This window comes from Motacilla alba, chromosome 18, assembly GCF_015832195.1.
Source record: "Motacilla alba alba isolate MOTALB_02 chromosome 18, Motacilla_alba_V1.0_pri, whole genome shotgun sequence".
NCBI lineage: Eukaryota > Metazoa > Chordata > Aves > Passeriformes > Motacillidae > Motacilla > Motacilla alba.
In genome coordinates, this window is record NC_052033.1 from 2,671,518 (window position 1) to 2,699,201 (window position 27,684).

Genomic DNA, 27,684 nt, shown 5'->3' on the forward strand with positions numbered 1-27,684 from the left:
GTGCTCCAGAGCCCCTCAGGAACCCGACCCGAGTGCTGCCCTGCTGGGTTTGTTTTCATCCAGTCCCACAGCCACACAATCCCAAGGGGCTGAGGCTGGAAAGGACCTCTGGAAGTCACTTGCTCCAGCCCCAGCCTAAGCAGGGTCACTTAGAGCTCCAGGTGGCTTCCGAGTTCAACTATTCACGGGGAAAAATACAATAAACACGTGAGACAGAGACTAAACCAGAGGGGACAGTGTGACATCTGTGGCACCAGGGAAAAACGTGGTTTTCAGGATGGCCAATCTTCCAAGGGAAGCCAGCTTCCAAGGGCATCCCAAGGCCAAGCCTGCAGCCAGGAAGGGTTTTGAAGATCACCAGCCTGTGGAGCCAAAGCCACACTGGTGTGAAAGACAGGCTCCTGCCTGCCCCTGAACGAGGGGCAGCCACTTCTCCATGCAAACACCAGGAAGCACAGTGGGAACAGCTCCACCATGGAAGCACAGGGGTGGGATCCACCTGCCTCCCTCAGGATGGGGCTGGCTCCATCCCAAAGGTGCTCAGCAGAACCAGCTCCGGCATTTGTAGAGTACCTGGGGCAGGCATCCAAGGTGGGATGAGTCAAGGGGGGCAGGAGTTCTCTTCCACCCTAAACAGGGCAGTTCTGGGGCTGGACTCTCCCATCCCCAGCCCTACAGGGTCCACGTAGCAATGGTTACACCAAGGCTGGGAACAGACATTTCTAAACAAGCCTCCTTCTATTTGCATTCGAAACATTTATTTTGGGAAATACATATTAAACACTATTATTTATACAAAAATGGACTAAATTTTCATAATGCTTATAACCCCCAAAAGGCCATTTTAATTGATCTGGATGAAGGGTTTTTTTATTGTATTATTTTCTTTTTTTTTTTTTTCCTTCAAAAAAAAAAAAAAAGTCAGGTTACAAAGGAGAAAGCGGCATGTCTTGCTTGGCCCAGCTTGAGATACCAACTAGAGGAAAAAAAAAAGTTTAAGATGGCATTTGCAGAAGTGCCTCACACAAGAAGTTTTTCTCCCCTTTCAGTCTTTTTTTTTAACACTTGAAATATATATTTTTTTTTCAGTTAATACATTTGTTGTTGTTGTTTTTGCTAAAATATAGCAAGTCAGCAAGTAGAGAGCTGCTGTTCCCCGGCAGCTCCGTGGGGCTGTTGTGGAGGGGGGATGTGAGTGAAGGGGAGAAGGGATCCTCACAATGCACCCCCCTGTCCACACCCCTTTGGCTGCTGGGGGGGACGTGTGGGGAGCCCCTGAAAACCTGGGCATCCCCAGCAAGGGGAGAGCAACCTCCTCCCTCCTCCTGTGCTGAGCCAGGCTCTGTCCCCCGTGGGCTCTGCAGGTGCCTTCCAGTGCTAGAGGATGGGACACGCTGCCACTTCAGTGTGTGCCCCCAAAAATGGGTGATTTGCAGAAGTTTTTTTCCCTTAGAGAGGATTGGGAGACTGGTGGACACCAGAAAGGCAAGGGGAGCTGGGGAGAGGGGCAGGACTGCAGAGCTTTGCTCCAGGAACCCCTGCTCCTGTGTCACAGTGCTACCTAATGCTTGCAGGGTCTGATTTACTGGAGACACACAGAAAGAGAAGGGTCTGAGGGCAGAGCAGGGGGAGCAGCACCCACAAACACCCCACAGCCCCCCCCACAGCTGCAGGGCTCGGTCAGCACATGCACAGACCCCCTGCACAAGGACCAGCAAAACAGGAGCATCTTCCCTGGACACACAGGGGACCCAGGAAATGACAAGGAATTTACAGACACCCAAGAGCCTCCTCTGATGTAGGGAAAAGCCCAAGAATCACAAGGGTTAGACAGGACAACCCTCTGCCTCCCACCACTGCTTTGCAGAGCCAAAGTTCCACGCTCAGCCCCTCAGGACAAACACACTCGGAGCCCTCAGAGGACACAGACCCACCCAACCGAGTGACAAATAAATACACAAGTGCTCCCAGGACATCAGCCACAGCTCTGGCCCAAGGGAGAGGGAACCAGAGTCTCTGTGGAGGTTCACAGCCTTCTGCAGGCTGCAGACAGACAAGGCAGAGCCTCCCTCCCCTCTCCCACACTATTGCAAGGTCACAGTCTGAAAAGGCACTTCTCCCAAAGCAGGTCGCTCTGCCTGGCCGGGGGTCGGTGACAGGCGATGTGACACCTAAACACTCCCAGTTTATTGCATGTCGACAGGGTACAGGGACTGGCTTGGGGGCTGGAGAGTCCCAGAGGGCTGCAGGAGACAAGGATGGCACTGGCTTGCTCTCTTCATCCCACCGTACCTCGCTTCCGAAGGCTGCGGAAGCGCCTGGAGGAACCCTCGCCTTCCATGGACGGAGAGGAGCCCCTGCACGGAGGGGCTGCAAGGGCTCCCAGGGCACCCCAACCCTGCTGGCCCCACAGATCTGCTCCCCTGGCTTCGGCTGTGGGGCCACAGCTAGGGGCAAGCGAGAGCCCGACCTCCGCAGAGGGACGGTCCCTGGGCCAGGGACACCGCTCTGGGGGCTGAGCACAAAACTCATGGCACAAAGCAGGGGCAGAGCGGCCACCCCGCCCCACGTCTGGTTATTTGGTCAGTTAACATGGCAGGGGGTCAGGGAGCAGGGCAAGAGGGACAGTGGCAGAGGATTTATATAAAAATAAAGGGGGAAGAGGGGAGAAATAGCGAGCGTGAGCGAGCGAGGTCCTGGCTGCGGCGAGGGACGGTTACATTTCGTTGGCCACCAGCTCTTTGTCAGCCACGCCGTTGGACAGAGAGCTCTGGCCCTCGTTCAGCCTCTTCACCCTGTAGGCTTCAAAGTGGATGTTGCTGGTAATATCCTTGATGTTCTGCATGTGTGTCCTGCAGGGAAGGGAGATGGAGCAATCACACCAGCCCAGCCTCTGCACCCCAACCCTGGCATCCCAAACACCCCCCAGTCCCAATGTCCCCTGCTGCCCTGCTGGTTAATGGTGCCTTCAGGGCACAGGAGGGAAGTAAAAGCTATCATTGGCAGCATTATTGGGCAGCAGGAGCTGAAGCCTTCATTTGTGCCTGGGGACACAGGACCTGTGGCTGCAGGACACCCACCCAGGGAGACCCCCACCCTGCTAGTCCTGGGGTGAGGTTTTGTAGCCCCCATAATTCTGCCAGCAACAGATCACGTGTGCAGAGTTGACTTCGCAGCCCAGCTGGGGAGGAGCCCGATGTCCCCTCTCTAGCAAGCCCAGGCGGCTCAGCCTCCCTCTCCCCCACAGCAGGGACCTTGCAGAGGGACCAGCCATCACCCACACCCCACAGCAAAACCCCAGGGAAGGGTGATGTCTTTGAACTGGGGTGAGATCTGGCACTGGTGAGGGACGACTAAGGCCAAAAGCTGCTTGCAGCTCCACACTGGAATGTGTCCTGACCCCTCCAGTGCTCCTCTACCCCCTGAGCTCAGCCCCCCAGGAATGGGGCCACCCCTTGCAGAGCAGCTGCAGAGTGGCAGCAGGCTGGGAGGGAAGGCAGGGATGGAGCAGCAGAGCAAAGCAGCAGCTGCTTCAAGCTGTGCTGGGCTGTCCCCTTTCCCTGGATGCCACCTGGTGACCAAAGGCTCTGGGGACAGGGCACTGACCTGATGAGGAGGTCCCGCAGGTAGGCGAACTCACAGTGTGTTGTGTTCTCCACTGCAAGAGAGACAGAAAGCCATCCATGAGCCCCCCTGGCCACCACCTGGGGCAAGCAGCACCTGGGGGCTTCCCCAGAGTGTGGGGGGCTCAGATGGGCTCTGACACCCCGGGGTACAAGTGCAGGACTCAGGAGTCCTCTTTGCTGCTGTAAAGCTGGCACCAAGTCCCTGCCCCAGCTCAGCCCTGCTGAGGTCTGACTGAGCACCCACAGCCCCTTCCCAGGGTCCCACCAACGAGGAGCTCCCAGCAGCACCCCCAGCACAACCCCCAGAACCCCAAACAAGACAGGGGAAGGGCCATGGTGAGCTTTGCAGTGAGCACCAGGCGTGTCCCCACTGAAATTGCATCTGTAGCTCAGCCATGAGCATCCTGCAGTGTCCCAGGCACGCTGGTGAGGGCTGTGCAAGGACAGGAGCTCCTGCTGCCAAAGGCCTTTGCTTGCAATAGGGAAAAACCAAGGGGTGCTGCTCCACCCCAATCAGTCTGACAGCTGCTATTTTACCCCTAATTCTACTCAATTTAGAGGAAGAATTCCTCTTTAATTTTTTTTTTATCCCAACAATCCTGTACATAGAATATCAGAATCCTTTATGTTGGAGAAGACCTCTAAGATCATTGAGTCCGACCACTAAACATCATGCAGGAATGGCAAAACAGAAACAACACTGCTGTGCCAAGGCTGCCCGTGGCCATGGCTGTGTCCTGGGGGTCTCCCTGTGCTGAAGGCAGATGCCTTCACAGGGGGAAGGTGAGGGTTTAATGAATCCCATTGAGCTCAGAATGTTCAGGGACACAGCACGAGAGGGCAGCAGAGCTTCAAAATACACTGATTTTCCTGGCAGCTTTGTTAAACCATCCCTCAACACAGGATTCCTATTAAAAACACTCGTAAATGAGAGGAACCTGTGAAGTGAAGGGGAGGAAGATGAGAGGGGTGGCACTGGAGATGAGCCAGCTGGCTGCCAGAAACCATCCACAGGGAAATGCGTAGATGTGCTGGAGCCAGGAGCTTTCATCTAGCCTTTAAACCATGATTGTAAAATGGGAGAGAAAAAAGGGAGATGCAGATGGGAGATGGAAGAGGGAAGAGATCCCACAAGGGCACCAACCAAAGGTATGGTGGAGGGTACAGATGCCAGGGGAAGGTTCTAACAGGGGCTTGAGACATGGGGATGTCACTGGTGTGCCCTCAAATCCTGCCATCAGGCAATTAATTAACTGTGCAAGAAGCACAAGGCAGACCCCGAGACCCCCAGAAACGTCCCCTCCAGCACTCAGCAGCCCACCAAGGCCCAGGAACCCAGCACAGGAGCATTGGCCAAGGTGTTTCCAGTCCTCAAACATCAGGAAAATTATCTTTTTTTGGAGGGGCAGAGAAGCACCACATCCACCTCATTTTCTACTGCTAGTTTTGGACTTTATTGCCTTCTGCCAGGGCAGGGAGGTGGGCTCAGGTACCTTCAATGGTGCCCCACTTGGTCTTCCTCCCAAGGATTCTTCTTCCATTCACCTGGTACTCCTGGTCACTGCCTACCACTGCAAATGGGATCATTTCCTGTGGAAAGAGAAAAACGAGGCTGTGATTTCTTCTGAGAACTGGTCAGGAAACCAAACCAGCGAGCAAAGTCCTACATCTTTCCGTTTCCAAGGGGCTTTCATGGGATGAGCTGGTTTGCCCCTGATGTTCCTGAGCAGTGCTGCCTGCCAGGGCCCACAGGCAGCCCAGGACTGAGTAGCAGCATCTCCTGCACATGTGCCCAGCCTAAAACCAGCCCAAACCCAGCCTAGTCCAGTCCCTCATTGGCAGGCACCAGGCACAGCTGGAGCAAAGGTATCCCAAAGCTTCCCTGGGAAATGCCCCCAGCATCTGGCAGCCTGTGGCCAACTCATTTCCTGATCCAAGTTGGTGTCTTTGAACTTCAGAGTCCCTAAAAGACTTTTTTCTTCCTCAAATTTGTCCAATCCACTTTACCGTGCCAAAAAAAATTGCAGGCACCTCTGCTCCCTGAGCCTGGGGCAGGGGAAGGGGCCATGGACCCTCTGCTGAGGGCACCTGGCAGGGTGGAGATGGAGAAGGACAGGACACCTTCCCCACCTTTCTCACCCTCTTTCCCCCCCTGCCCTGACCTCTGTCAGGATCCCTGCTGCTTGGGCAGACCCCACGGACAGGGCACAGCAGCTTTGGGAAGACAACAGAGGCCTTTGGACAGGGCACAGCAGCTTTGGGAATAGAGGCCTTTGGACAGGGCACAGCAGCTTTGGGAATAGAGGCCTTTGGACAGGGCACAGCAGCTTTGGGAATAGAGGCCTTTGGACAGGGCACAGCAGCTTTGGGAAGACAACAGAGGCCTTTTGGAAGGGAACCCCCAGGACATGCCCAGCCCTGGAGCTGCAGGGTCTGTCCCAGCCACAGCCCCTGCACTGACCCGGAATTTCTCGTTCACCAGCCGATCTTCAGAGTCCTCATCAAACTCCTTCTGGGGGTACACATCGATCCCGTTGGCCAGGAGATCAGCCATTATCTAGGAGGGAAGAGCACAGGCACAGGTGAAGGACAGGCAGGCACAGGAGCTGCACTCCCACCACAGCAGCCGCTGCCAAAAGGGTCTCTGAGTGACGCCCACCAGTCACAGCAGCAGCATCCTCCCTCTCCATCCTAAACACAGCCCCCTTTGGGGACAGAGACCTGTGCCAGACACCCACCAAGAGCTTGCCCTGGAACCTCTGCAAGATCCTGGTGCCAAGACACAGCTCAGGCAGAGAGTGAGATGAAGTTACATGAGCTGGATGTTGTTTGGGGATTGGAAAAGACAAGCTGCCCAAGCAAAGGGGAACACAGCTGCCAGGCTTGTAACACAAAGGTGAAAAACTGCTCTCTGGTGTTTGTTTACTCCTTGGAAAAGGAACTTGGTCTGGAGGGACAAGGACACAGCTTGGAAGGGCAGACTCTAAGGACTTTGCCTCTGTGCAAGGCCAAGAGGTGCTGGAATCTGATTCCTGGGTGGAGGCTCAGCTCACGGGGTGCTTGAAGGATCAGCCTTCTCCTAGAGTGCTGCAAACCCCGACCCAGGCTGGCAGCAGCTCCCACCACTTCCTATGGCACAACTCCACACCAGTCCTACAGTGCAGGCTGGCAGAGCAGTGGATCCAGCCCAGGGGATGCTCCCATCCCCCACCAAACCCACACCAAGTTCAGGGGAACAACCCAACAAAGCCAACTCCAGGGAGCACATCCCACTCCCTCAGCACAGCACTGGCACCAACCTGCAGCCAGGCTGGGGCTTCACATCCCCTACTCACGCCATCCAAACCCAAAACCTATCATCTCTCTGAACCAGCTACACCCCAGAGGCAGACAGGGCTCTGCTTTTGGAAGCACGCATGCAGGCACACTGGAATGAATGAGTGGAAAAGGTCCCAGCCTGTGCCCAGCTGGCCTGATTTCCTGTCCTCTCATCTGCTGGGAGCAAACACAGCACGTGGCTGTGTGCTCTCCCTCCATCTGAAAGGATTTGGGAGGTCTGGTTATAATCAGGAAGCAATCAGAGACAGGGTGAGCTCGTCCTGTGCTGAGCCAGTGCAGAGCAGCAGAGCCAGGCACTGTCCCCATGGTCTGCCATGGTATCAGCAGCCAAGGGTGCCCAGGTGACATTTGAGGTCCCCGACTGCCTTTGTAGTGCCAGAGCCAGCCAGTCACCTGCAGACACAGGGATGGCTGCACTGGTAACCTCTGAGTGGAGCCAGCAGCCTGCAGAAGCCACCACAGAGCAGATGTGGCACCATGGACTCACCCCTCTGTGTCCCCTCACCAGCTCCTTGCAGTGCTCTGTGCAAACAGCCTGACAAGCCAAGCCAGCCCAGCCTGGGTCACCCCTCAGCTCCATTCCCAGCCAGCCTCTAGCCAAGGAAATTGCTCGGAGAGTTTGGAACTGCCCCCAAAACCAGCCAGGGTATTTCAGTGCCTCATGCTGCTTATGAAGAACTGGGAAGCAGAGGCTCCCACACTGGTGTGGGAAGGAGCAGCTCACCCTCTCCTGCAAGGGGGCATGGAACCACCCCTGGCTAAGCTCATAACCAAAGTCCATAACCAAAGGAGTGGCCCCTAAAACTACCCTTTTGGCAAGACTCTCTTTCCCTTTACTTCTCCCAGGTCAGACTCGTGGATCAAGGAGCTTGGTGGTTTTTACTTCTGCAGGGAATGCTGAGGCCCTCATGCCTGCAGCCACATCCACCACCCACACAAACGGATTTACAGCCCCTTACCAAACCCCCGAATGGGCCACCTCCACCTCTCAGAGCACAGCCCAAGCCTTGCTGTGGATTCAGACAGCCCCTCCTCAGCTCCCAACCACGGGAATTTCATACCTTGCTTCCCTCTTAAACCTCACCCAGCTGAGCTCAGCAAACCCACACGTTTTTTGACTGGCTCCTGTATCAGTGCACAATGCTGCAGAGGGAGGCTTTTCCAGCCCCTACGTGCATCAACCTCCCAAAATAACAGAAACCAGCCTGAAAATAACAACAACAACAACAACAAAGGAGGCAGGAGAAGCAGTCCTGCAGCTCCAAACTTATCCTGCACTGACAAAGTTCCAAGAGAAACACAAGGAAGTGCTTGGAGAGCAGGCCTACCCTGCGGCCACGCGGGACCGCTCCGAGCTGCAGCCGGAGGAATGCGCTGGGCTCCCGGCCAGGCCCTGCCTGCACAGCCCTGCCAGGAGAGCCACGAGGGGGACAGGGTCAGCAGGGGATGGGCTAGCACAGATGGGAGCCCGGGGAAGGGGCAGCAGCCCCGTACCCGTTGTTTGAAGTAGTCCCTCTCCTCCAGCGTTAGCGTGTCGGCTTTGGCGATCACCGGGACGATGTTGACCACTTTGCTCAGGCGCTTCATGAACTCGATGTCCAGCGGCCTCAGCCTGGAAAACAGCAGGAAAAAAGGGGATTTGAAAACAGCAGGAAAAAGGGGATTTGCACTCCTGGAAAACAGCAGGAAAAAGGGGATTTACTGCTGCAATCCTCTGGCAGGGAGGAGCATTCAAAGAGCAGACAGAGAGGGAATCGCTTCCTTTCAGACAGGACAAGTAAAGAGGGTTTGAAAACACTTTAAACATTTCCCTTTCAAAGCTGCCGCTATCTCCTGTGAGCCCTCACAAAGCCCCGTGAAGTGGCAGAGGGCTTTTATCTCTGCAGGGCCACAGAGGACTGCAGGAACTTGCCCAGAGCTACTGGTGTCCTTGGAGGAGCTGGGATGAGAGCAGGGCGATGCTGGCTGCAGGGCCAGCCCGCTGCCAGGTACAAATCAAAACCTGCTCCAGCTCTATCCAAGCTGTCACCAGCCATCCAGGGACAGCACAACACGGAAATGGCCACAGGTGACTGTCCCTGCTCACACTTCCCCCTGTGTTGAGCACCAGTTGCTTGGGACAACTTCCTGAGAGTATTTCTGCATTCCCATTTAATATCTGCTTCACCATTTGCTCCCAGAGTATTTGGAAGCACCTGTTACACTGGTGATAGAAAAGCAATAAAATGTAAATTAATATTTATACAAAATATGTTGTTCAAGGCGATATAGATATTTTATCCAGAAAACTTCGTGCTGAAGGTTTATCATATGCCTGCACAGGATTTTGATTTAGGGAGCCTTTAAGTTCTCCATCAATGTCACACAACAATCTGTGATTCATACTGGTCTCTAGATTTCTTTCAAAGGGTCGTACAAAAAGGTTGTATGAAAGGGTTTACTTAAAGTAAACCCTAAGTCTGTGGCTGGGAGTGCCTCTCACATTCATCAGCTGGGATTAAAAAAAGCTCTGGACATTCTCCAGGGCTCACAGAGCACAGAAGAGATGCTGCTTGTTCCAAAGGGCAAGAATGTCAGAAAATCTCTACAACAAAAGTCTCAGCAGAGAAAAGCTGCAGGGATTGCATAACCCCAGTGATCAGAGCCTCGGGAAATCCCTCCCTGCTGACAGCTCCACTTCCACAATGCTCCACATCCAAGGCCTGCAGACACCTGGCCATCACCCCCCTGCTCCTCAGTCCTCCCTGAAGGTGTTTTAACTGCTGAGGGTCCCAAACCCGGAGAAAACCCTCCATGGGACACCTCCAGGTGCTGCAGGTCCCCCTTGGTGGCTCTGAAGGTGATGGGGACATGCTGCACAGTTGAGTAGGTGTTGCCTTGAAAAGGAAACCTGGACGTGCCAGAGTCAAGGATCGCCTTTGGGCAGGAGGTGTTTGAAATGAGCCCTCATTGAGGGGCCAAGAGAGCACCCACTGCCAACACACCCAAGCCAAACCCCACCATGGTCTCCCTGGGCCCTACAAAGGGCTCACAGACCCCCGCAGACCCAGGCTCAGGAGTGCAGAGGGGAAGGGTCAGATCCTGCCCCTCAGCAGTGTCCCCATCCCACAGGGACACCTCTGCCTGGCTCCAGTGCTAAAGGAGGGACATTCAACCCCAGAGAGACCCAGTCAGCTCCAGCTGACCTGAAAACAGCAGCTCAAGGCTGCCCCAGAGCAGCCAGCACTGGTGACCCAGCTGAACCCTGCCCTGGTCATCCCCTCTCCCAGGGATGGAGCTGGACCGTGCCAGGTGGATCCTGTCCCCACACACCAACACACAGAGCCCCAAGCACGTCATTAGCACAGGGACAGATGAGGTCCTAACACAAACACAGAGTCACGGATCACCCTGGGCCCCAGGAAAGAGAGATTTTGGCTATTAAAGGGAAAAAAGAATAGAAAAAACCACAAGGAGCCCCCCATGGACACATTTAAGCTGACTTGCTGCTGGCAAACATTGTTTGGAGCTCTGCATAATGTATTTCCCAGACCTCCAAGGAAGTAATGCAGTAATGCTCCTTTCCCAGCAGAATTCTTTCTCCTCCTCTCTCTTTGCTATTTTCCAAACAATTTTTCTCCTCTAAAAGCTTCTTCCCCACTGAGCCTGTGTTCCTGCCTCTTTCATCAGCTTTTCCTTTAAAGAGCAGGATGCATACAGAGCGTGAATCCACAATCAGGCAGACATCACAGTTTCAGCTCAATCTACATGTCAAAAGCTCAGCTCCATCCCTCAGATCCCTCACACATCTGGAGGATGCCACAGTGAGCCAGGAGAGGAGGCAGAGCCAGAGCCTGCCCACACCCCTGCTGTGTCCAGCAGCATCCCCCAGGCACAGTGACCACGTGTCCATCTGCACCCAGGCACCTCTGACACAACTTTCTGCTCCCATGGGCTCCTGCAAGAGCCTCATCCCCAGAGATCACCTCCCTGCAGCACCCTGAGACTCCCCAGCAGAGCAAACGGTGTTTTTAGGGATTTCTGCATGTTCCTAGATATCCTATCAACTCCTGCTAGGTAGGTAGCTCCCCCAAAATCTTAATTATGTAAAAGGAAGTGAACCTTTTCACTAAGAACAATGCCTGCCTGTAGCTACGCATCACATTCATGTGAAGACACCATGGATTAAGGTGGTGACAAGTGCTGTTTGCTCCAAGCACATCACAGAAGAGAAACAAGGCTCAAGAAAAACAACTAATCCATTTTCCTCCCCTTCTCCAAATGGTCCCTGATATTATTAACTTATAACACACACATTTTGGGCTTTGCTGGGAGGGGTGGAGGAGCTCAAAGGGCAGTGGGTGGGCTGGAGCAGGAGGTGCAGCATGGGCTCAAAGCACTCACACGGTGCTGGTTGTTCCTTCATCCCCTCCTGCCGTGGGCTTGGGGGAGGCTGTGCAGCTGGGTACTCCTTGCCAGGGCTGGGCACACATTGTAGTGCCCAGGACACACATTTTCATTCCTGCCACTGTGCACAGACAGGATCTAAGCACAGGCTCATTCCTGCTGGTTCCCCTGAAATGCTGTTACGGGAATCAAAATCCACAGTGAGCTGTGAAGTTATTTCCTTTTGGTTGTGCCCCAGACCAAACTAACAGCAGGAATTTGAGCTGTGTGTTAAGCAAACACCAGCGAGGACTCAGCAGCTGCCCAGCCCCATCACCTGTTCCAGGGAGCTGCTGGGCACCTGAGAGGGGCAGCCAGAGGGGAAAGAGGGAGTGGGTGGCAGTTCCTGAGCCACCAGCACTGGTAGAGGCAGGAGAGGTGCTGATGAGGCCAGGCAGAGTTCCAGAGCCATTCCTGAGCTGAAGAGAGCTTTGCAGGGGTCAGAGCAGGGATATTTATTGGGTGGCAGGGCCTGGCCTGTGCAGCTGCAGCCGGAAGCCCCAGCCAGCACCATCCTCAGCCTTCACGGGTACATGGGAGTGTTACAGGCTGTGTGTGAACTGGATGGGCTGCAAAGCCTGTCCTGAACTCCCTTGTGAACTCCCTCACGCAGCAGAAACTTCTCTGCTGATTAACCCTGGAGCTGCCTAGATGGGAGGGCCAGACTGAAACTGAGCCAAGCAATCCTCTGCTCCGGCCTCCAGATTTCTGCACCAACTTTGCTGATTTTTTTTTATCTCTCACTCCTTTTTATCTAGGAAAAAAGCAAGCTCTCCCCCAGGGAGCCCTGTGCCATGCCAACCCACATCAGCAGCAGCAGCTCCCCAGGCAACACCAAGACCCAGTGCAGGCACAGCCCAGGAGGGCAGCACCAAGCTCCTGGCATGGCGAGTGCAGCATGTGGATGGGGCCATGGGGGCACGCTGGGGCTGGGTGACAATGTCCCCAGTGCAGGCCCTACAGCTCTACCATACACTGCCATCCTCCCAGTCACCCCCGGAGATGGCAGAGGCACCGCAGCAAGGACCTCAATGCCCTTCCCATACCCTGCTGCAAGAGACCACAGAGCTGCTGCCTCGGCCAGGGCACAAACCTGCACCCAGCTGGGTGTGACAACCCCAGGACAAGGCTCCCCCACAGGATGCTCTGCTACAGCACTGTCACAGCAGCTCCACCCTGCAGGAGGCGGCCACATCACCCTTTGCTGGGGAAAGACTGTCCACGATGATGAAAAACACAATTTGGACTTCACAAGAGAGCAGAAAGGAACCCTAACGCCTGCCTGAGCTCTCAGAGAAGCAAAATTTCCCATCAAGCTCCCCCTCCAAGTGGGGTTTGCCCCTCAGGTGGCAGGAGGGGACAGGTGAGCCGGTGACAGTGGGGACAGCCCCAGCCAGGCTCCCAGCCTGCAGGGAAAGAGGATCAGCACAGGGTTCAGCAACAACAGCCCCCAACTGCCAGGCTCACTCGGATATTGGAAACACATGTTCACTGGAGAGAAGGAAAAAAAGCAGCTGAAAATCCACACAATGGCTGTTGGCCGGCGGGTGAGAGAAACCAGAGCGCGGCTGGAGAGGCTCCGCCGGGGGACACGGAACAGAGCGGGGCTCCACATCCCTGCCTGCACTGCCCGGCACCCAGCACACCCCCCCTCTGAGCATCAGATCTGTTCTTCAAGAGTTAAACAGCCAGAGGGGTGAGGAAAAGCTGGAGCACAGCTAAAGCTGCAAGTCAGACCTGCCGAGGCAGGGGCTGCAGATCCGGGCTGAGATTAGTGGGACCAACACGTTAGACTGGCCTAAAAATGTCATTTCCCTTTGAAAGCTCCTCTGTTTTATTGTACTCAACCATAAATGTTTCATCAGCCCCTCTGCTCCTGATCAGTTACACAAGAGGGGCATTACTGGCCCATGCAGTCATTTTATTCCAGTGAAGGATGCATTTTTGGTCTACCCACTGACAGAAGCAAAACAAAGTCTTTTCTATTGGAATAAATCTCCACATGGGGAAGTGGAAAAGGTTGACATTAATGCAGTGCTGGAGGCTTAAGTTTACTTTTGAAAACAGACCCAAAAACATCCCCAATGCAGACAGAGCCAGAAGTGGAAGGAATTGACACAAATCAAAAGGAAGCTTGGGTCTAGTTTTCTGTTGTGATACTTTAAGTCACATTTTTCAAGACATTTTAAGTGCCCCAGATTTTCAGGGTGGGCTGTGTGCCTAGGAGAGGGGGGAAAAAGAGAAAAGGAAAAAAAAATAGAGTTAGATCTGGGCCTTTTGATGTTGTCACTTGAGAAGTGCCAGAGCCAGGAGAACTCTGGGCTGAATAAACAGCATCCCTCTTGCAGACTAGTCAAACAATCTACAAAATCCCCTTATGGGGTGAGGGTGCTCTCTGACTTGGAAGCACAAGGAAAACTGGCTTTTCCCCGTACAATGTCAGGGACAAAGAAAAAAAAAATTAATGTTCTGCTTGCAAAAGTAGCCTCTCCATCCAATTTGAGACCTGGGTCCATCCTTGGTTAAGCAAGCCAAGTGACCACAGCAAAGGCAGCAGCTCCCTGGAGCTCAGAGAGGATTTCATGGTCCTTTCAGAAGAGGAAACACCACATTTCTCTGGGGCACAGCAGCTCTGCTGTGTTATTGCAAGGCTTCCAGCTCATACAGCCCTAAGGACAGCTTCGAGCTCCTCAAGCCCCAAAAACCACGGGAGGATCCCGGGCAGAAGTGCCCTGAGGGCTGAGGTGCTGGGCCATGGAGAGGGAAGGCTGAGGGGAGCGGGGACAGCGGGGTACGTACGAGTGGCCCGTGGCTGGGATGAAATAAATACAGCAGTGCACCCGCGTGTCGGGGATCTGCTTCTTCCTGTTGATGTTGATCTCCTCCTGCAGGTACTTCTCGTACTGGTCGTTGATGAACTTCATGATGGGCTGCCAGCTGCAGAGAGAGGGCAACACAGGATGGTGTGAGGGGCCTGGATCACCCTGATCTTTCTGTGTGAAGCAGAGCCGGGGATGCTCAGCATCTCCTAAATCACAAACCTCAGGTGTTCAGTGCTTAGAAACTCCACACACTGCTGGAGGAGGGAATTTACCGGCTGCTTTAGACAAGCAAGTGCCTAAAAAGAGCTCCCTTCTCTCCTCCTGGACCTGGCTGTGGAGCAGCACAGCGCTGGGACCATGCCCTAGCTCCTTGCAGGGTGCCACAGCACAGGAGCAAGAGCAGAATCAAAGCCCACAAGCCCTGCCCAGCTGGTGGCAGAGACAAAGTCCCTGCCATGGGCCAGCCCTGCCCAGCCCGGGGGCCACCCCACAGAGCCAGACACTGTGCCAGGGATCCCAGGCAGAGTTCAGCCTCCAGAGCCACATGAGCAGGATCTGGGGACTGGCCCTGCTGGCACACAGCTGCTCCCAGCCACAAACAAAGGTTGTCTCATGCCTGGAACAGCAGGATGTTTGTGGCTCTCACGGGGAGCATGGCACTGCTCTGCCACCACAAACACCTCCTTCCTGCTGCCCGTGGAGCAGGGGGCACAGCACCAGGCTCCAGCCCTGGGCTCGGGGTCAGGGCGTACTGGGGCTCCCCTGCCCTCCCCCTGCACCCAGGGCAGAGGGGCAGCTCACCAGTTCTCGTTGTTGATGTGGTCCCCAAAGCCCGGCGTGTCGATGACTGTCAGCTTCATGCGAACCCCCTTCTCCTCAATCTCTGAAAGAGAGGAAAGCTGCTGTGTGAGGTGAGTGTTGATGGGTGCTCTGGCCAAGCCCACCCTCCCAAAATCAGCTGTAGGGCTGGAGCTTGGTCCCAGGGGAGAAATGAACCTTCACAGCTTCTCAGAGGCACAAATCAGCCATCCAAAGGGATCCAGCCCCATATCCACCCTGAAATGCCACCCCCACAGCCACCTCACTGGTCCCTCCCAACACAATTAACTCAATGCTGATGAGTAAATAAAAACCAGATGTTTCTCAGCCCTGCAAGCATCTCTGGATGGTAAAAGCCCATTCAGAGAGATAAGAGTGGAGGTTTATGGAGGTCCAAAAGTCTGTGAGTCCCCAGAGACACAAGGCAGAGCAGGACCTAAAGCCAAAGCAGCAGGTGGGACCTGCAGGGCCTCACCGTGAGTGATGGATTTGATTTCAATGGTCTTGGGGATCCTCTCCTCAGCAGTTGGCTGTACAGATTTCCGGCTGATCTTGGATTTGAAGAGAGTGTTGATTAACGTGGATTTCCCCAAGCCACTCTGACCTGGAAGAGAGCAGGATAACCCAGAGTCAGCACTCCCTGTTCTGTCAGGGGCCAGGGGATGGGGCTGCTGACAGACTCAGCCTGCACCGGATCTGCCAGAGGGACAGAGGCAAGGACAAGGAGCAGCTGCTCCCCTGCAGCTCCCCGAGCCAAGGAGCTCCAGTCCAGCCCAGCCAAGAGGATGCTGCAGGTAGCAAAGCCCCTCCCTGGCTCCAAAGCAGCAAATCAAGAGCTGGTTCCCTGCACCCAGGCAAAACCCCAGCAACCCCAGGGACAGGCAGACAGTGCTGGGGACATTTGAAGGGCTGTGGTGATGGTCAGCAGGGCACGGGGACCAGGGAACCCCAGGAAAAAGCATCCCAAGTGTGCCTTGACTCTCCTGCAGTTCTGTCCAGTTCCACAGGGAAGGCTTTGGAGCAGCTTGGCAAGCCTTTATCTGGACAGGATTAACAATCCTACAAACCTCAGGCCTGCTGCATCTGCTGCTGCTTCCCTGACAGACTTGCTGCTGCAATCGGCCCAGCTGGCTGCACAGACACAGGTCCACGCCAGGAGCTTCTCTGAATCCCACAAACAACAGCCCAAGGAGCACATGAGATTCCACAACTTTAGAAAAACAGCTTTTAGAAAAGCACTTTCATGCTTTAGGTCCCAGAGCTGATGCTGATCTGTGCGGAATGGACAGCAGCAGCTCCTGACTCTCCAGGAACAGCTGTCCCGTGAGCTTGGAGAACAATTTTTCCAGAGTGCAGAAAACAGAATTAACTCCTCAAAACCCAGGGAGCAGAAAAAAAACTAACTCCTCAAAACCCAGGGCGCCCTGCAAACACTGCAGAGATCCTGCACACACCATGGGGACCCAATGGCCCCTTCTGCCAAGACATGTTACAGCCAACTATCATGGCATTGTCACCAGCATGTCCCCTGTCCCATAGTGCGTCCCTAAGCAGAGTCAGCGAGGGTTTCACCCACGTCCTTCAGGGTCCTGGCCCATCCAGGCTGCCAAAGCCAATGGTAGGACCAACCAGCACTGGGCATCACACTCCCTGATCAAACAGCAATTTTACAGCTGAGTTTGCAACATCACCAATGGCTGCAATCCAGCACAGGAAAACTCTCTTTGACAGCCACTGTCACTGCTGGGCAGTAAGAAACACATGGACCAGGCTGAGGGGAAGTGCTCCCAGTCCCCTGCTGCCTGAAAACACAGGGCCAAGCACTAACAGGCCTGGAGCTGGGCATGCAGAGCCAAAACAGCCCTCACTGCACCACTGCTCATCATTCAATGGAGCATCGGGAGAGAGGGGAAAGGCTGTGTGACACACTGGGGACGGGTGAAATCAAAGTCCAGGCAGTGGGTCTCTGCACTTGTGTCTGTCCAAGCTGCTGCAGCTGCACTGCCTGGAAAGGGATCAGAGGTGAGAGCCACCAGCAGCCAGGATGTGATGTCCCACTGGCACCACAGCCACAGGCTGAACTCACTGAGCCACAGTGGGGTGCAGCTGGGACCCCAAGGCTGTGACACAGGCAGCTGAGAACAGGGCAGAGCTTCTTTCCATCGGCCTTGGTGTGCAGCCCACTGCCTTTCCTACAACTGAACTGCACTGGGAAAATCACAGCTGAGCCTGGCCACTTCTGCTCTCCTTCCAGCTGCTTTGCACGGAAAACTGAATGCCAAAGATGTGCTTTGGGGTTGGGATTTTTAAAAGTTTGGACACTTCTCTTCATCTCTGCAACTTTAGAGGACAAGGGACTAAGCTGACCATAGCCTGCAGCCCTCTCTCAGCTCTGGCTGGGATTGTGGAACCCCTTTGAATGGGGACCTTGCTACAGTGGGGAAAGGGTTTTCAGAAAGCTCCACCACAGGGACACAGTGAGGAGTGACCCCCACATGGCAGTGATGCTCAGTTCCCAGCTCCCCTGCGGGACAAGTCACCTCCCTCCTGTAAGACAGAGATCAGAACAATTCCCACTCAAGGACTCACAGCTTAGGCTGGGTGGGTGTAGTGGAGCTAACCCCATCCCTAGGGAGGCACAGCAGGATGAGGGCTGGCTGCTGCCCCTTCCCCGAGGTGCTGCTCCTCCTGCATCTTCTGGGAGGGCCAGAGCTTGACTTGTTTATGCTGCCCTGAATTCCCAGCCTGTAAACAGCCAGCCCAGCTCCTGCCAAGGGCAGAACAATGTTTTCCAGGCACGCTGCAGCACAAGCCTCCATACCACACACAGTGCTGCCAAGGCAGAGCTGCTCCTGAACATCCCTCCCCATCTGCACAGCACACTGCTGAGGTGCTGAGGCAGCACAGCCTGTTCCTGGAGGGATGGGAGCCTCCTCCAGCAGGGAAATGGGAGCTCAGCACAGGGAATCTCTCTTTCAGGCTCCAGGACCAGTGCAGTGATTCCTCTGTTTGCAGCAAAGAGCTGGATTTGTTAAAATGCCTCCCAAGAAATGGTTCTGGTTTTTTGGAAGCTTTCTCCATGGTCTCAGGTCAAATGTAGTGCTCTTTTGAAGGTCTGTGCCTTTTAACACAGAAAGTCTAAAATTCCCAGCATGCAGGGTTCTAACAGATCTGCACTGACCAGCCTTGCTGTGATCACCCAGCCCAGGGAACCTTCCCTGCAGAGGGAATGAAATTATCACAATGGGAAAGGCTGAGCATCCACAGAACCTGCTGGAAAGCTCCAGCACACTGAAATCTTGAACAGAATTAGCAAAAACTCTGGATCAGACCCTTCCACAACTCCAGGCAGACCTCCAGGATGCCCTGTGGGACACCCCACAGGTATCACACCTGTAGCCTTACACAGACAGCTCCTCCCAGGAGGATAAGGGATGGTGAGGCCCCATCACCATCCCACTGGTCACTGCCTGGGATTTACTCCCCTCATCCCCCTGCAGCTCCCCTGGCAGACACAGGCAGGGAGAGCTGCTACCTGACCAGCCCAGCCCCAGGGAGCACAGCTCAGCTCACAGAAAGGGCTCCACAGCACAAGGTCAGACATTAATAGTGGAAAAGAACAGAAAAGTCTCATTTCTTTTCCCTTTTCCCCTTGGCTGGTGACCCACACTGTCTGCCCAGCTCTCCAGCATTTTGCAGGTCAGTGGCTGTGCCATCCCTGGCTTTGGGGGCCTGGGGGCTGCAGGAGCACAGATCCCCAGAGCTGAAGCTGCAGCCAGAGCAGCAGTGGTGCAGCCAGTGGTCATTAGCCCAGGAGTGCTAATGAGCAGGAGCTTGTGGGCAGCAGGATTTGGGCACACAACCCTCCAGCCCTCTGTCCTTGCATGTGAACACTCCCTGGGACACCCTCATCCCTCCAGTGCCACCCTGCAGGTCCCCAAAGGAGCCATGACAGAGCTATGCAAACCCCTCCTGCTGCTCTTTGTTTCCATCAGTAAATCACTGCTTTTGGCATTTCTTCCCTGGTTCTTGTAGCAGGGCTGCCTGAATACAAAAAAAACCAAAAAAACACAAACAGGAATTTTACCCAAACTGCTGGAAGTACCAGCAGGGATGAGGGTTCTGGAATACCAGCAGCAGGGCAGCCCCTTGAGCTCTTAAATGTGCCTTCTGACTGCTCAAACCAGGCAGGACTTCCAGGAGAGCTGTCAAGGGAGCTCTGGTGAGCCCTGACACCCCTCGAGGTGCTTTCCTCTGGGATGTGCCTATGGACAATGCACCCCAAGATGCAGGAGCATGAGGAGCACATCACAGAGACAGCTTTAACCCCAGCTGACCCCAGGCCAGCTCCTCGGGAGCAGGGTTTGCTGACTGCCAAGGCAGAACCCCCAGCGCTGCTCCCGAGGAGGCTCCAAAGGGGACAAACATTGTGGTGGCACAGTGACAACACCCAGCTGAGCACGCTGCAGACCGCAGGCACGGCGGGAACAACTCACCCACAACCATGATGTTGAACTCGAAGCCCTGTTTCATGGCTTTCCTCCTCAGCTGCTCCAGGATGGCGTCGATGCCCACGTAGCCGAAGTCGGCAGCCGGCTTGTCCGGCCGCGCCGGCGCCGCCTGCTTGGGGCCGGCATCCCGCGGAGCGTCCGTCATGGCGGGAGCGTGGCTGGGAACGGCCTCTGCACCTGGGGGGACACACAGCCTGCTCAGAGCTGCTGCTTCTCATGCCTCAGGTTTTGGCTTTTCTATTTTTCAGGTTCTGTGCTGCTTTAGTGTGTGGGGCTGGGTTCATATCAGGGGATGCTGAGCTCTCTGCACAGAGCAGGGAGACAAAACAATTCCTGCTCCAGCTGGGCACCAAGGACAAATGATCCAAAGCTCAGCCCAAGAGCACAAACAACGTGGGCTGAGGAGAGAAAAACAAGCAGGGTGGGACTTCATGGGCTAAAGCTGGAACTGGACAATGAACTGCAAGGTGCAAATGGAGCAGAACTTATAAAAGCGCAAGACCCCATGACCAGTCATCCATTTTGGGTTCATCTCAGGTGTAGCCCTGGCTGGGCTCTTGTGCTGCCCAAGGTGTACCCATTAAAACCTTCTAATAAATCCCTGCTTTATTCTTTAGCTCTGTCTGGTCTCTGCTCTAAGTCAGCCTTCACAAGGCATCACTCCTGGCAAGGAATCACAGGAGCTGCCTGCTGCATCCAAAGCAGGAGTAAAGCACGTGCAGAGACTCACGGTACCAGCAGGCTGGGTGGGAGGAGGAATGTAGGATCTTTCTCCACAATAATTATATTAAATTTGGGATTTTCTTTCTCTGTTTACTGTGTTCACTTGATCCCTGCCCACTCCACCAAACCTGGCACAGGAAAGGGATGCTGCTGTGAGCACACCGGGTCCCCCAGTAGCTGATCTGCTGCCACAGGGCAGGACCCAGCACCCAGAAAGTCCCAGAAAGTCCTCAGCCCATGTCTGGGAGTGACAAAGGCTTTTACCCCACAGCCCTGTGCCTGGGCACTGCTGTCAAAGGCTGGCAGACCTACACTCCTCCACACTACTGGAATGACAGCACTGTGCACACTGCTGGTGTGAACAACTCAGCCACGTTCTGGGGGGGAGCTGGCTGGCTCTGCAGACACAGGCAGTCCTTGGCATCCACTGCCACGTGCCCTCCTTGAGCTCCAGCTGACGCAGATCAGAGGCTGCCGGCCCTGGCTTGTGGCAAACCCAACACATTTGCATCAAGACAAGCTGTGCCAGACAACACCCACACAGCCACGGAGATTCTGTGCTCTCGCTCTCATTCTGTCCATATCTGCTCAGAAACCCAAACCCCTCAGCTTCCCTCTGAGACAGGCTGCCTGCCTCCCCTGCAAGATGCTCCAGCCTAACAAACTCCTTCAGGAGAAACAAATTTAAAACTACTGCCTCAGCCAACAGCTTTTTAAGAAAAAACACGGAATTATCTATTCCTTGGTAGGAGCATCGGCTGCCGGGAAGGACAAAGTGCCCCAAGTGCCCCGGGGTGATGTGGCCTTGTCCCCTGCCAGCCCCAGCTGCTCTGCATCACCCACAGCAAATATCCCAAAGGCAGAGTGAGCACAAGATCAACCCAGTCCCCTGCAAGCTCCTGGAGGCATCGGCCACATGCAGCACGCTCCTGTGATGCAGGCACGGAGAGGGAGGTTTTAGGAAAACACACTTCTAAGAGCCCTCCCCACCCCAGGCTGCTGCTGCTCACTGCCTGGGTCCCTGCAGCCACCAGCCTAAGTGAGCGTTTTGTTGTTGCTCAGTGTTTTGCAATGATTATTTATTATTCTTTAATCATTTATTATTATGAATAAAAACATTATTATTTGCAAAGTCCTCACCCCTCCAGACAGCAACACAGCTCTCAGCTCATCTCACCCCACTTATTCCTGGCCTTTGATGATGTGCTGCCTGCTTTCCTCTCCCTCCCTCTCTCTGTAGGAGTGTGGCTGGGCCAAAGGGGCTCCTCCAAACACAAGCCCATCATCCCTTTTCCTCTGGCCATCTCAGACTGGACCCTGCTGGGGTCTGTGAAGTGGAACCACGCTCTTCTGGCAAGCACAGCACACTTCCACACGCTTAATATAGGCCAAGCATCAAAAAAAAAAAATTAAAAACAAACCTAGAGCTAATCCCAAAGACTGTTGGGTCACTTTGAACACTTTTTTCCAACCCTCAGTCCCAGCTGTGCAGCTGAGCATTACTCAGAGAGCTGCTAGAGAGCAAATATGCTGTTCCTGAGAGACACGGGAGCATCCCACTCCTCCTGGGAACCCTGCACAGCTGGAACTGCACTGCCATGGGAGCAGGAACCCTGCACAGCTGGAACTGCACTGCCATGGTAAACAGGAACCCTGCACAGCTGGAATTGCACTGCCATGGGAGCAGGAGCCCTGCACAGCTGGAACTGCACTGCCATGGGAGCAGGAGCCCTGCACAGCTGGAACTGCACTGCCATGGGAGCAGGAGCCCTGCACAGCTGGAACTGCACTGCCATGGTAAACAGGAACCCTGCACAGCTGGAACTGCACTGCCATGGGAGCAGGAACCCTGAACAGCTGGAATTGTACTGCCATGGGAGCAGGAGCCCTGCACAGCTGGAATTGCACTGCCATGGTAAACAGGAACCCTGCACAGCTGGAATTGCACTGCCATGGGAGCAGGAATCCTGCACAGCTGGAACTGTGCTGCCATGGGAGCAGGAACCCTGCACAGCTGGAATTGCATTGCCATGGGAGCAGGAATCCTGCACAGCTGGAACTGCACTGCCACGGGAGCAGGAATCCTGCACAGCTGGAACTGCACTGCCATGGTAAACAGGAACCCTGCACAGCTGGAACTGCACTGCCATGGGAGCAGGAGCCCTGCACAGCTGGAACTGCACTGCCACGCTGCCCCTCACAAAGTCAACCAGCCCAGCGTGCCCAAGGCCTCACCACAAATCCCAAATTAGCCCCGTTTCAAAATGACAAGGCCAAAAGTAACAAAAAAAAAATCCCTGCATAACATTAAAAATAACCCCAACAAAAAGACAACTAAATCATGTGGAAAATATGCTGCCACCAGCAGCAGCACGGGTTATGCAATGGGTTTAACTCCTCCAGGCACCACTTGTGTGCATGGGACAGCCCCAGGGATGGGACAGCAAACTGGGACACCAGGCAGCCAAGGTGCAGAGAAATTAAGAAATTAAATAGAGCAGAAAGCCACCCTCCACTTGATAAAAGCCAGGAGCATCTCCAGCACCTCAAGGAACAGCTGGTAGCATGCAGAGGGGCTGACCTGTCCCTGGGCAGGGGGATGTGCAGGAAAACTGTCCCCAGCTCAGGGAGCAGACACTCCTCACCAAACTGCCCTCAGAGGGAGGAGAAGGGCTCAGGGCTCGCCAAACTCCAGCCAGACCAAAGGCACAGGAAGAGCAGCACCCCTGTCAGGGCTGCCCATGTGCTCCAGCTGGTCTGTGGGGAACTGTGATTTAAAGCACCTGGGTCCTGACTGGGATAAATACAATAAAATCAGTATATTACAGCTAGGAGTGTCTGCAGGACAGCAGGGATGCAAAGCCACCAAAGCCCCAGCAGCACCAGCAAACTCCCAAGGGAAATGCCACAACTCAAATGTGCAATTTTATTTTTTTTTTCAGCTTCCCAGCACTGAGATGGTCTTTTCTTAGCAAAAACTCCAGTGTCACACTCAGCTCCGAGGGGTTTGTGCCAGCAGAAGGAGGGTGCAGTCAAAGCACAGGACCACTCGGTGGCACACAGGGATGCTGTGCTGGGAGACGGGGAGCACTCCCAGGAGTCACTTGTCTAAAAAATAAAAAGCTTAGAAATAAATTTGAGCAGAGCAGTGGATGCCTGGGATGCACATCAAGGGCACATCCTGGGTTTGTGTCACCTGCTGTGCTCTGAGGGGATGATGTCAAACCTGTGGTGCTGTCAGAGCCAGTGTCACCAAGCTGACCCTTCTGGAGCACTGCAAGGAGGGATGGGTTAACAGGTCTGAAATCCCTGACTGCCACTGAGTCCCTGGCAAGAGCAGGACCAGAGCTCACCTCAACCCAACTGCTGTCCCTCACACAAGGGGCCATCACATTGCTGATGGGGCAGAGAGCTCAGACCCTGCAGCTCTCTCCCACTAAAGTGTTCCTGGACAAACATCAAGCACATGGGAACAAGTGCTTGTGCCATATTTAGACCTTCCCTGCCAGGGAAACCCCGTCCACGTGGGCACAGGAGATGTGGAGATGGCCAGGGCAGTGCTGCACCAAGCAGGGACAGAGCCAGAGCTCTGGCTCGGGCACGGCTGACTCAGGACAGCTGCTCCAAAGTTGATTTTGCCAAAGGCTGGGGTTGTTGCTCTGTAATTGATGCATGTCAGACACGAGCCAAAGGAAACATCTGTGAAGCAGCAGATGAAAGCCACCCCGCGGGGAGGGAAGCCCCTGGGAGCCCCCCAGGGACCCTCCTGCTCCTTCAGCCAGCTGGATGCCGTGTGCTGTGGGATGGGCTTGGCCAGGGGCTGCTGGAGCTGCTGTGCTGGTGCCACGAGGCTGCCACAGCCCAGGACACTGTGGGCAGGGCATGAGAGGATAGTCATGGGCTCCCCCAAAACCCTGAAGCCAGAAGCTGGTAATCCTCCCTGAGGGCCTGGGACAGGGATGTGCAGGAGACTGGGCTGCACTGCAGACACACAAGGGTTAAAGCACCCTTGCAGAGGCTGAACCAGGAAGTCTCACCCACCCCAGGTCCTGGCTAAACCCAGCAGCTCCGTGCTCTGCTGGTGATCTGGGAGAGCAGAGCTGGTCCTGGAGCAGGGGTGGTCACAGACCTGGTGCTCAGTGGCTGCACAGAGACACCAGAGAGAGGCCAGGAGGCTGCACCTCTGCCATGGCCTCCCATCAACAGATCCAAACCACCTCACACTCTGCAGATGCACACACAATCAATGGCAAAAAGGCAATGTCTGGGGAGTAAATCCAGGAAACACCCTTTGGATGCTGGGAACACCAAGCACTGGCCACCTTGCAGTGATGCTGCTACCTGTTCTACAGAGCTACAGGCACCCAGAAGAGCAGGACACTGTGGATAACTTCCCTTCCCTCCACCCAACAGATGCTGGAAATACCATGGGCTTCCAGATTTGTGGGATGGGTTTGTGCAAACACAGAGAGCAGGTTCAGAGCAGTGAACAGTGGCGTATCAGGGTGTGAAAGCACAGCCTACCAAGCTGAGTATCCACGATGTTTTCACAGGAGAAGTGTGAACCACCTTAACCTTTCAAGTTTTGGGAGCAGCTCTCTTGGAGGATCTCAGCAGGGTGTCACAGAGGCATCTGTGGCTCCAAAGAGAGAGTCTACAGCTCCTGGTGAAGGACAGCTGGCTGCGGGGACTGCGGCACGCGCGGCCTCTCCCCTTGGCACACTGAGCCAGTGACCACAGGCTGTGGAAACGGATCCAGCCTGCGGAGGAGGTGGCAGAGACACAGCTCTCCCTTCCGAGGGGACGGAGGAGTCTCGGCAAAGCCAGGACTGGATGTAATCCCAGCGTGGCCCAGGCACTGCTGGTTTTTTTCAGCTGCCACGGGATCCCCTGGTGCTGAAGGCGGCAGGTCCCTGATGGATGTGTGGGTGCCAGGGAATGTGAGGCACAGCTCACTCCAAAGCTGAGGTGCCTCAGCCTGGCACAAACAGCCAGTGCCACAGATCCCTGCAGCACCAAACTGCAGCCTAATTAATAATAATTCCTATTATTCAGCACCTGGCTGGCATTGCCAGACTCAAGCTGAGTCTGTCCCTTACATCCCTGAGCATTGGGCTACAGTTTCAGGCTGGCCACCAGCCCAGGCCCACCTACCAACCAGTTATGTTTCTTTCTCAGCTTGCATTTCCACCTGGGCACCAACAAACACGACCCAGGAACAGTAGAGTGTGCTTAACTCCTCTTCATTAGACCAAACCCACCCAAGGGCTGTCAGAGAGGTGGCCAGGAGCCTCCTGAGCATGCAGGATGCTCCAGGCTTGAAGCCTTTTACTCACGTGGGGAATAAACCCGTTTTAGAATTTAAAGAAGTTTAAAAAAGGAGGCAATGGTTCCTGCTGTGGTGTGAACACTTCCAGCCCTGAGCCACAAGTCATGGGCACACATCACATGCGGGTCGAGCTGTGCCCTCCAGCCATGAGCGCTTCCGCCCTCACTCACTGTGTGCTTCCCCTCCAGCTCCGGAAGCCCAGCAGTCCCCTGCCCTCTGCGGCTCAACCCTCCTGGCTCTTTTATTTACAAGAGATGGATGCTCCCCATCACTGCTTCCCTTCCCGTTTAGACCCCGCAGCTGCTGCAGGCTCTGCTCACCAGCGTTTCTGGGCTGGGATGCAGGAGCCCATCCCAGGGGTCAAACCGTGGTGCCAGCTCCACTACTTCGAACTGCTGCCCGTGGCTCCTGGATGTGGTGTGAGGCTGACCACGAGGCTGACCACCACCCTGCCCGGGTCGGACACGTGTAGCCCTGGCAGCACAACCCACAGCGTGACATCTCATTACTCCAACCACGTGAGACAGTAGCTCTAAACCACTTTAAAAACCTGCAAAGAGTTGTTAGGCTGTTTTCCTCCATGTTTAAAAAGGAGGAGATTATCACGAACAACTCCCAAGTTTCAGCTTGGGCACGCAGAGATCTCTGGCCATGTGGCTCCACTGATCACCCTGTGTAAGGAGCCTCTTCCCCTGGAGCAAGGCTGACCCCAGAGCAGCCCTCCCTCACTGGGAGCACCCCATTGAGAGGAACCTTCCTGCACACAGATCTCAGCAGAAACTGCTCCATCAACAGGCCCCTTGTAGCCCATGCCAGTGTCCAGCACAGCCCTTGCTCCCCGTAGACAGGCTCAGGGTGCCTGCACACAGGAGGGTCCAAAGACACCCACAAAACTGATCCCATGGGGGCTCTGATGATGGGACCCACTCACTCCCACCCCTGTCCACCCAGCCTGGACAATGGTACTCAGCCCAGGAGGGACACGGGGACCCTCCCCAGCCCCCAGCCAAGGGACAGCGCCCTTCACCCCCATCACCGCTGCTCTGCAGAGCTCTGCGCTGTGTAAACAAAGAGCCAGGCAGCGATCCCCAAACTCAGCTTGTCCAGACAGCGCTGCAGAAGGAATGAGTCGGGCCAAGCCCCAGCAACGGGCACCGGGCAGGGCTGAGTGTGCCCAGAGCCCCCGAGCTGCACTCGGGACCGCTGCCCCATCCCACGAGGCACCGACTGCAGCCACGGCAAAAAAAGGAGCAAGCCAGAGGGATTCACAGCCCCGGGCTTGCAGCTCAGCTTTTTTTATTCCCCTTTGTAATTTATTTTTTTTTTCTCTCGGTTTTGTTCTTTGACGGGCAGGGTGGTATGGATTTTTACTCAATTTCTTTGTTTGTTTCTCTTGTTTTCTTTCTTTACCAAAGGCAGCTGCGCCCCAGACGCCCCGCGAGCCCTTCAGCGGGGGCAGCAGCCGGAGCGGGGCAGGGGACAAGGGGGACCCCACGGGGGCAGGGCAGGCGACAAGGGGGTCCCGACAGAGGCAGGGCAGGGAGCAGAGGGTGCCCCCCAGGCAGGGCAGGGCTTGGTCTATTGATCTGCACGGCTCCCGGACAATGCCGGCAGCGCGGCCCGGCGGTGCCGAGCCGCGGCCTCTCCTGAGGGGCACGGCGGCGCCTGGAGGGGCCGAGGCCCGAGCGCCCCGCAGCTCCCGCTGCCCCCTGCCCGGGGAGCGCCCTGCCCCGGCCGGGACCCCCACACTGCCCTCCGTGAGAGCCGCGGCACTCACCCCCCGCTCTCTCAAGCCCTTCCCCAGGATAATTCACCCCAAAAAAAAGCGTTTCCCCAGCACCATAATCCCCCCTGCGCTGCCCCACGGAGCCCCCGCCCCCGGGCAGCGGAGACTCACCCGCGGCGGCGGCGGCTCCGGCGGCCGGTGGCTCCCGCTTCCTCCCGCGCTGTCCTCCGCCTCCTCCCCCATCGCCCTTCCTCCTCCTCCTCCTCCTCCCCCATCACCCTGCCTCCTCCCCCTCCAGCCCGGCCCGGGGGGATGGAGCCTCTTCCCGGGAAGTTGCTTCGCCCCCGGGCGGTTTCCATCCCCC

The 27,684-nt window shown here is 55.4% G+C and overlaps 1 protein-coding gene across 8 annotated transcripts in view; it reads right to left on the minus strand.

The window, feature by feature from the left end:
• Window positions 1-736: 736 nt before the first annotated feature.
• The window catches only part of SEPTIN9 (septin 9), a 150,363-nt gene continuing 123,415 nt past the window's right edge, over window positions 737-27,684 (minus strand). For 7 of the 8 annotated variants that reach the window (XM_038156851.1, XM_038156855.1, XM_038156854.1 and 4 more), the window contains 9 exons: window positions 19,528-19,719; window positions 15,507-15,635; window positions 15,014-15,095; window positions 14,190-14,327; window positions 8,460-8,577; window positions 6,088-6,183; window positions 5,120-5,216; window positions 3,607-3,658; window positions 737-2,852 (listed from right to left, as the gene is read on the minus strand). In XM_038156851.1, coding sequence (XP_038012779.1) covers window positions 2,717-2,852; window positions 3,607-3,658; window positions 5,120-5,216; window positions 6,088-6,183; window positions 8,460-8,577; window positions 14,190-14,327; window positions 15,014-15,095; window positions 15,507-15,635; window positions 19,528-19,719 — 1,040 coding nt within the window. In that variant the 3' untranslated portion in view covers window positions 737-2,716. Of the gene's footprint in view, window positions 2,853-3,606; window positions 3,659-5,119; window positions 5,217-6,087; window positions 6,184-8,459; window positions 8,578-14,189; window positions 14,328-15,013; window positions 15,096-15,506; window positions 15,636-19,527; window positions 19,720-27,491; window positions 27,576-27,684 lie in introns of those variants that run through there. The other variant, XM_038156856.1, reaches the window with a different exon arrangement.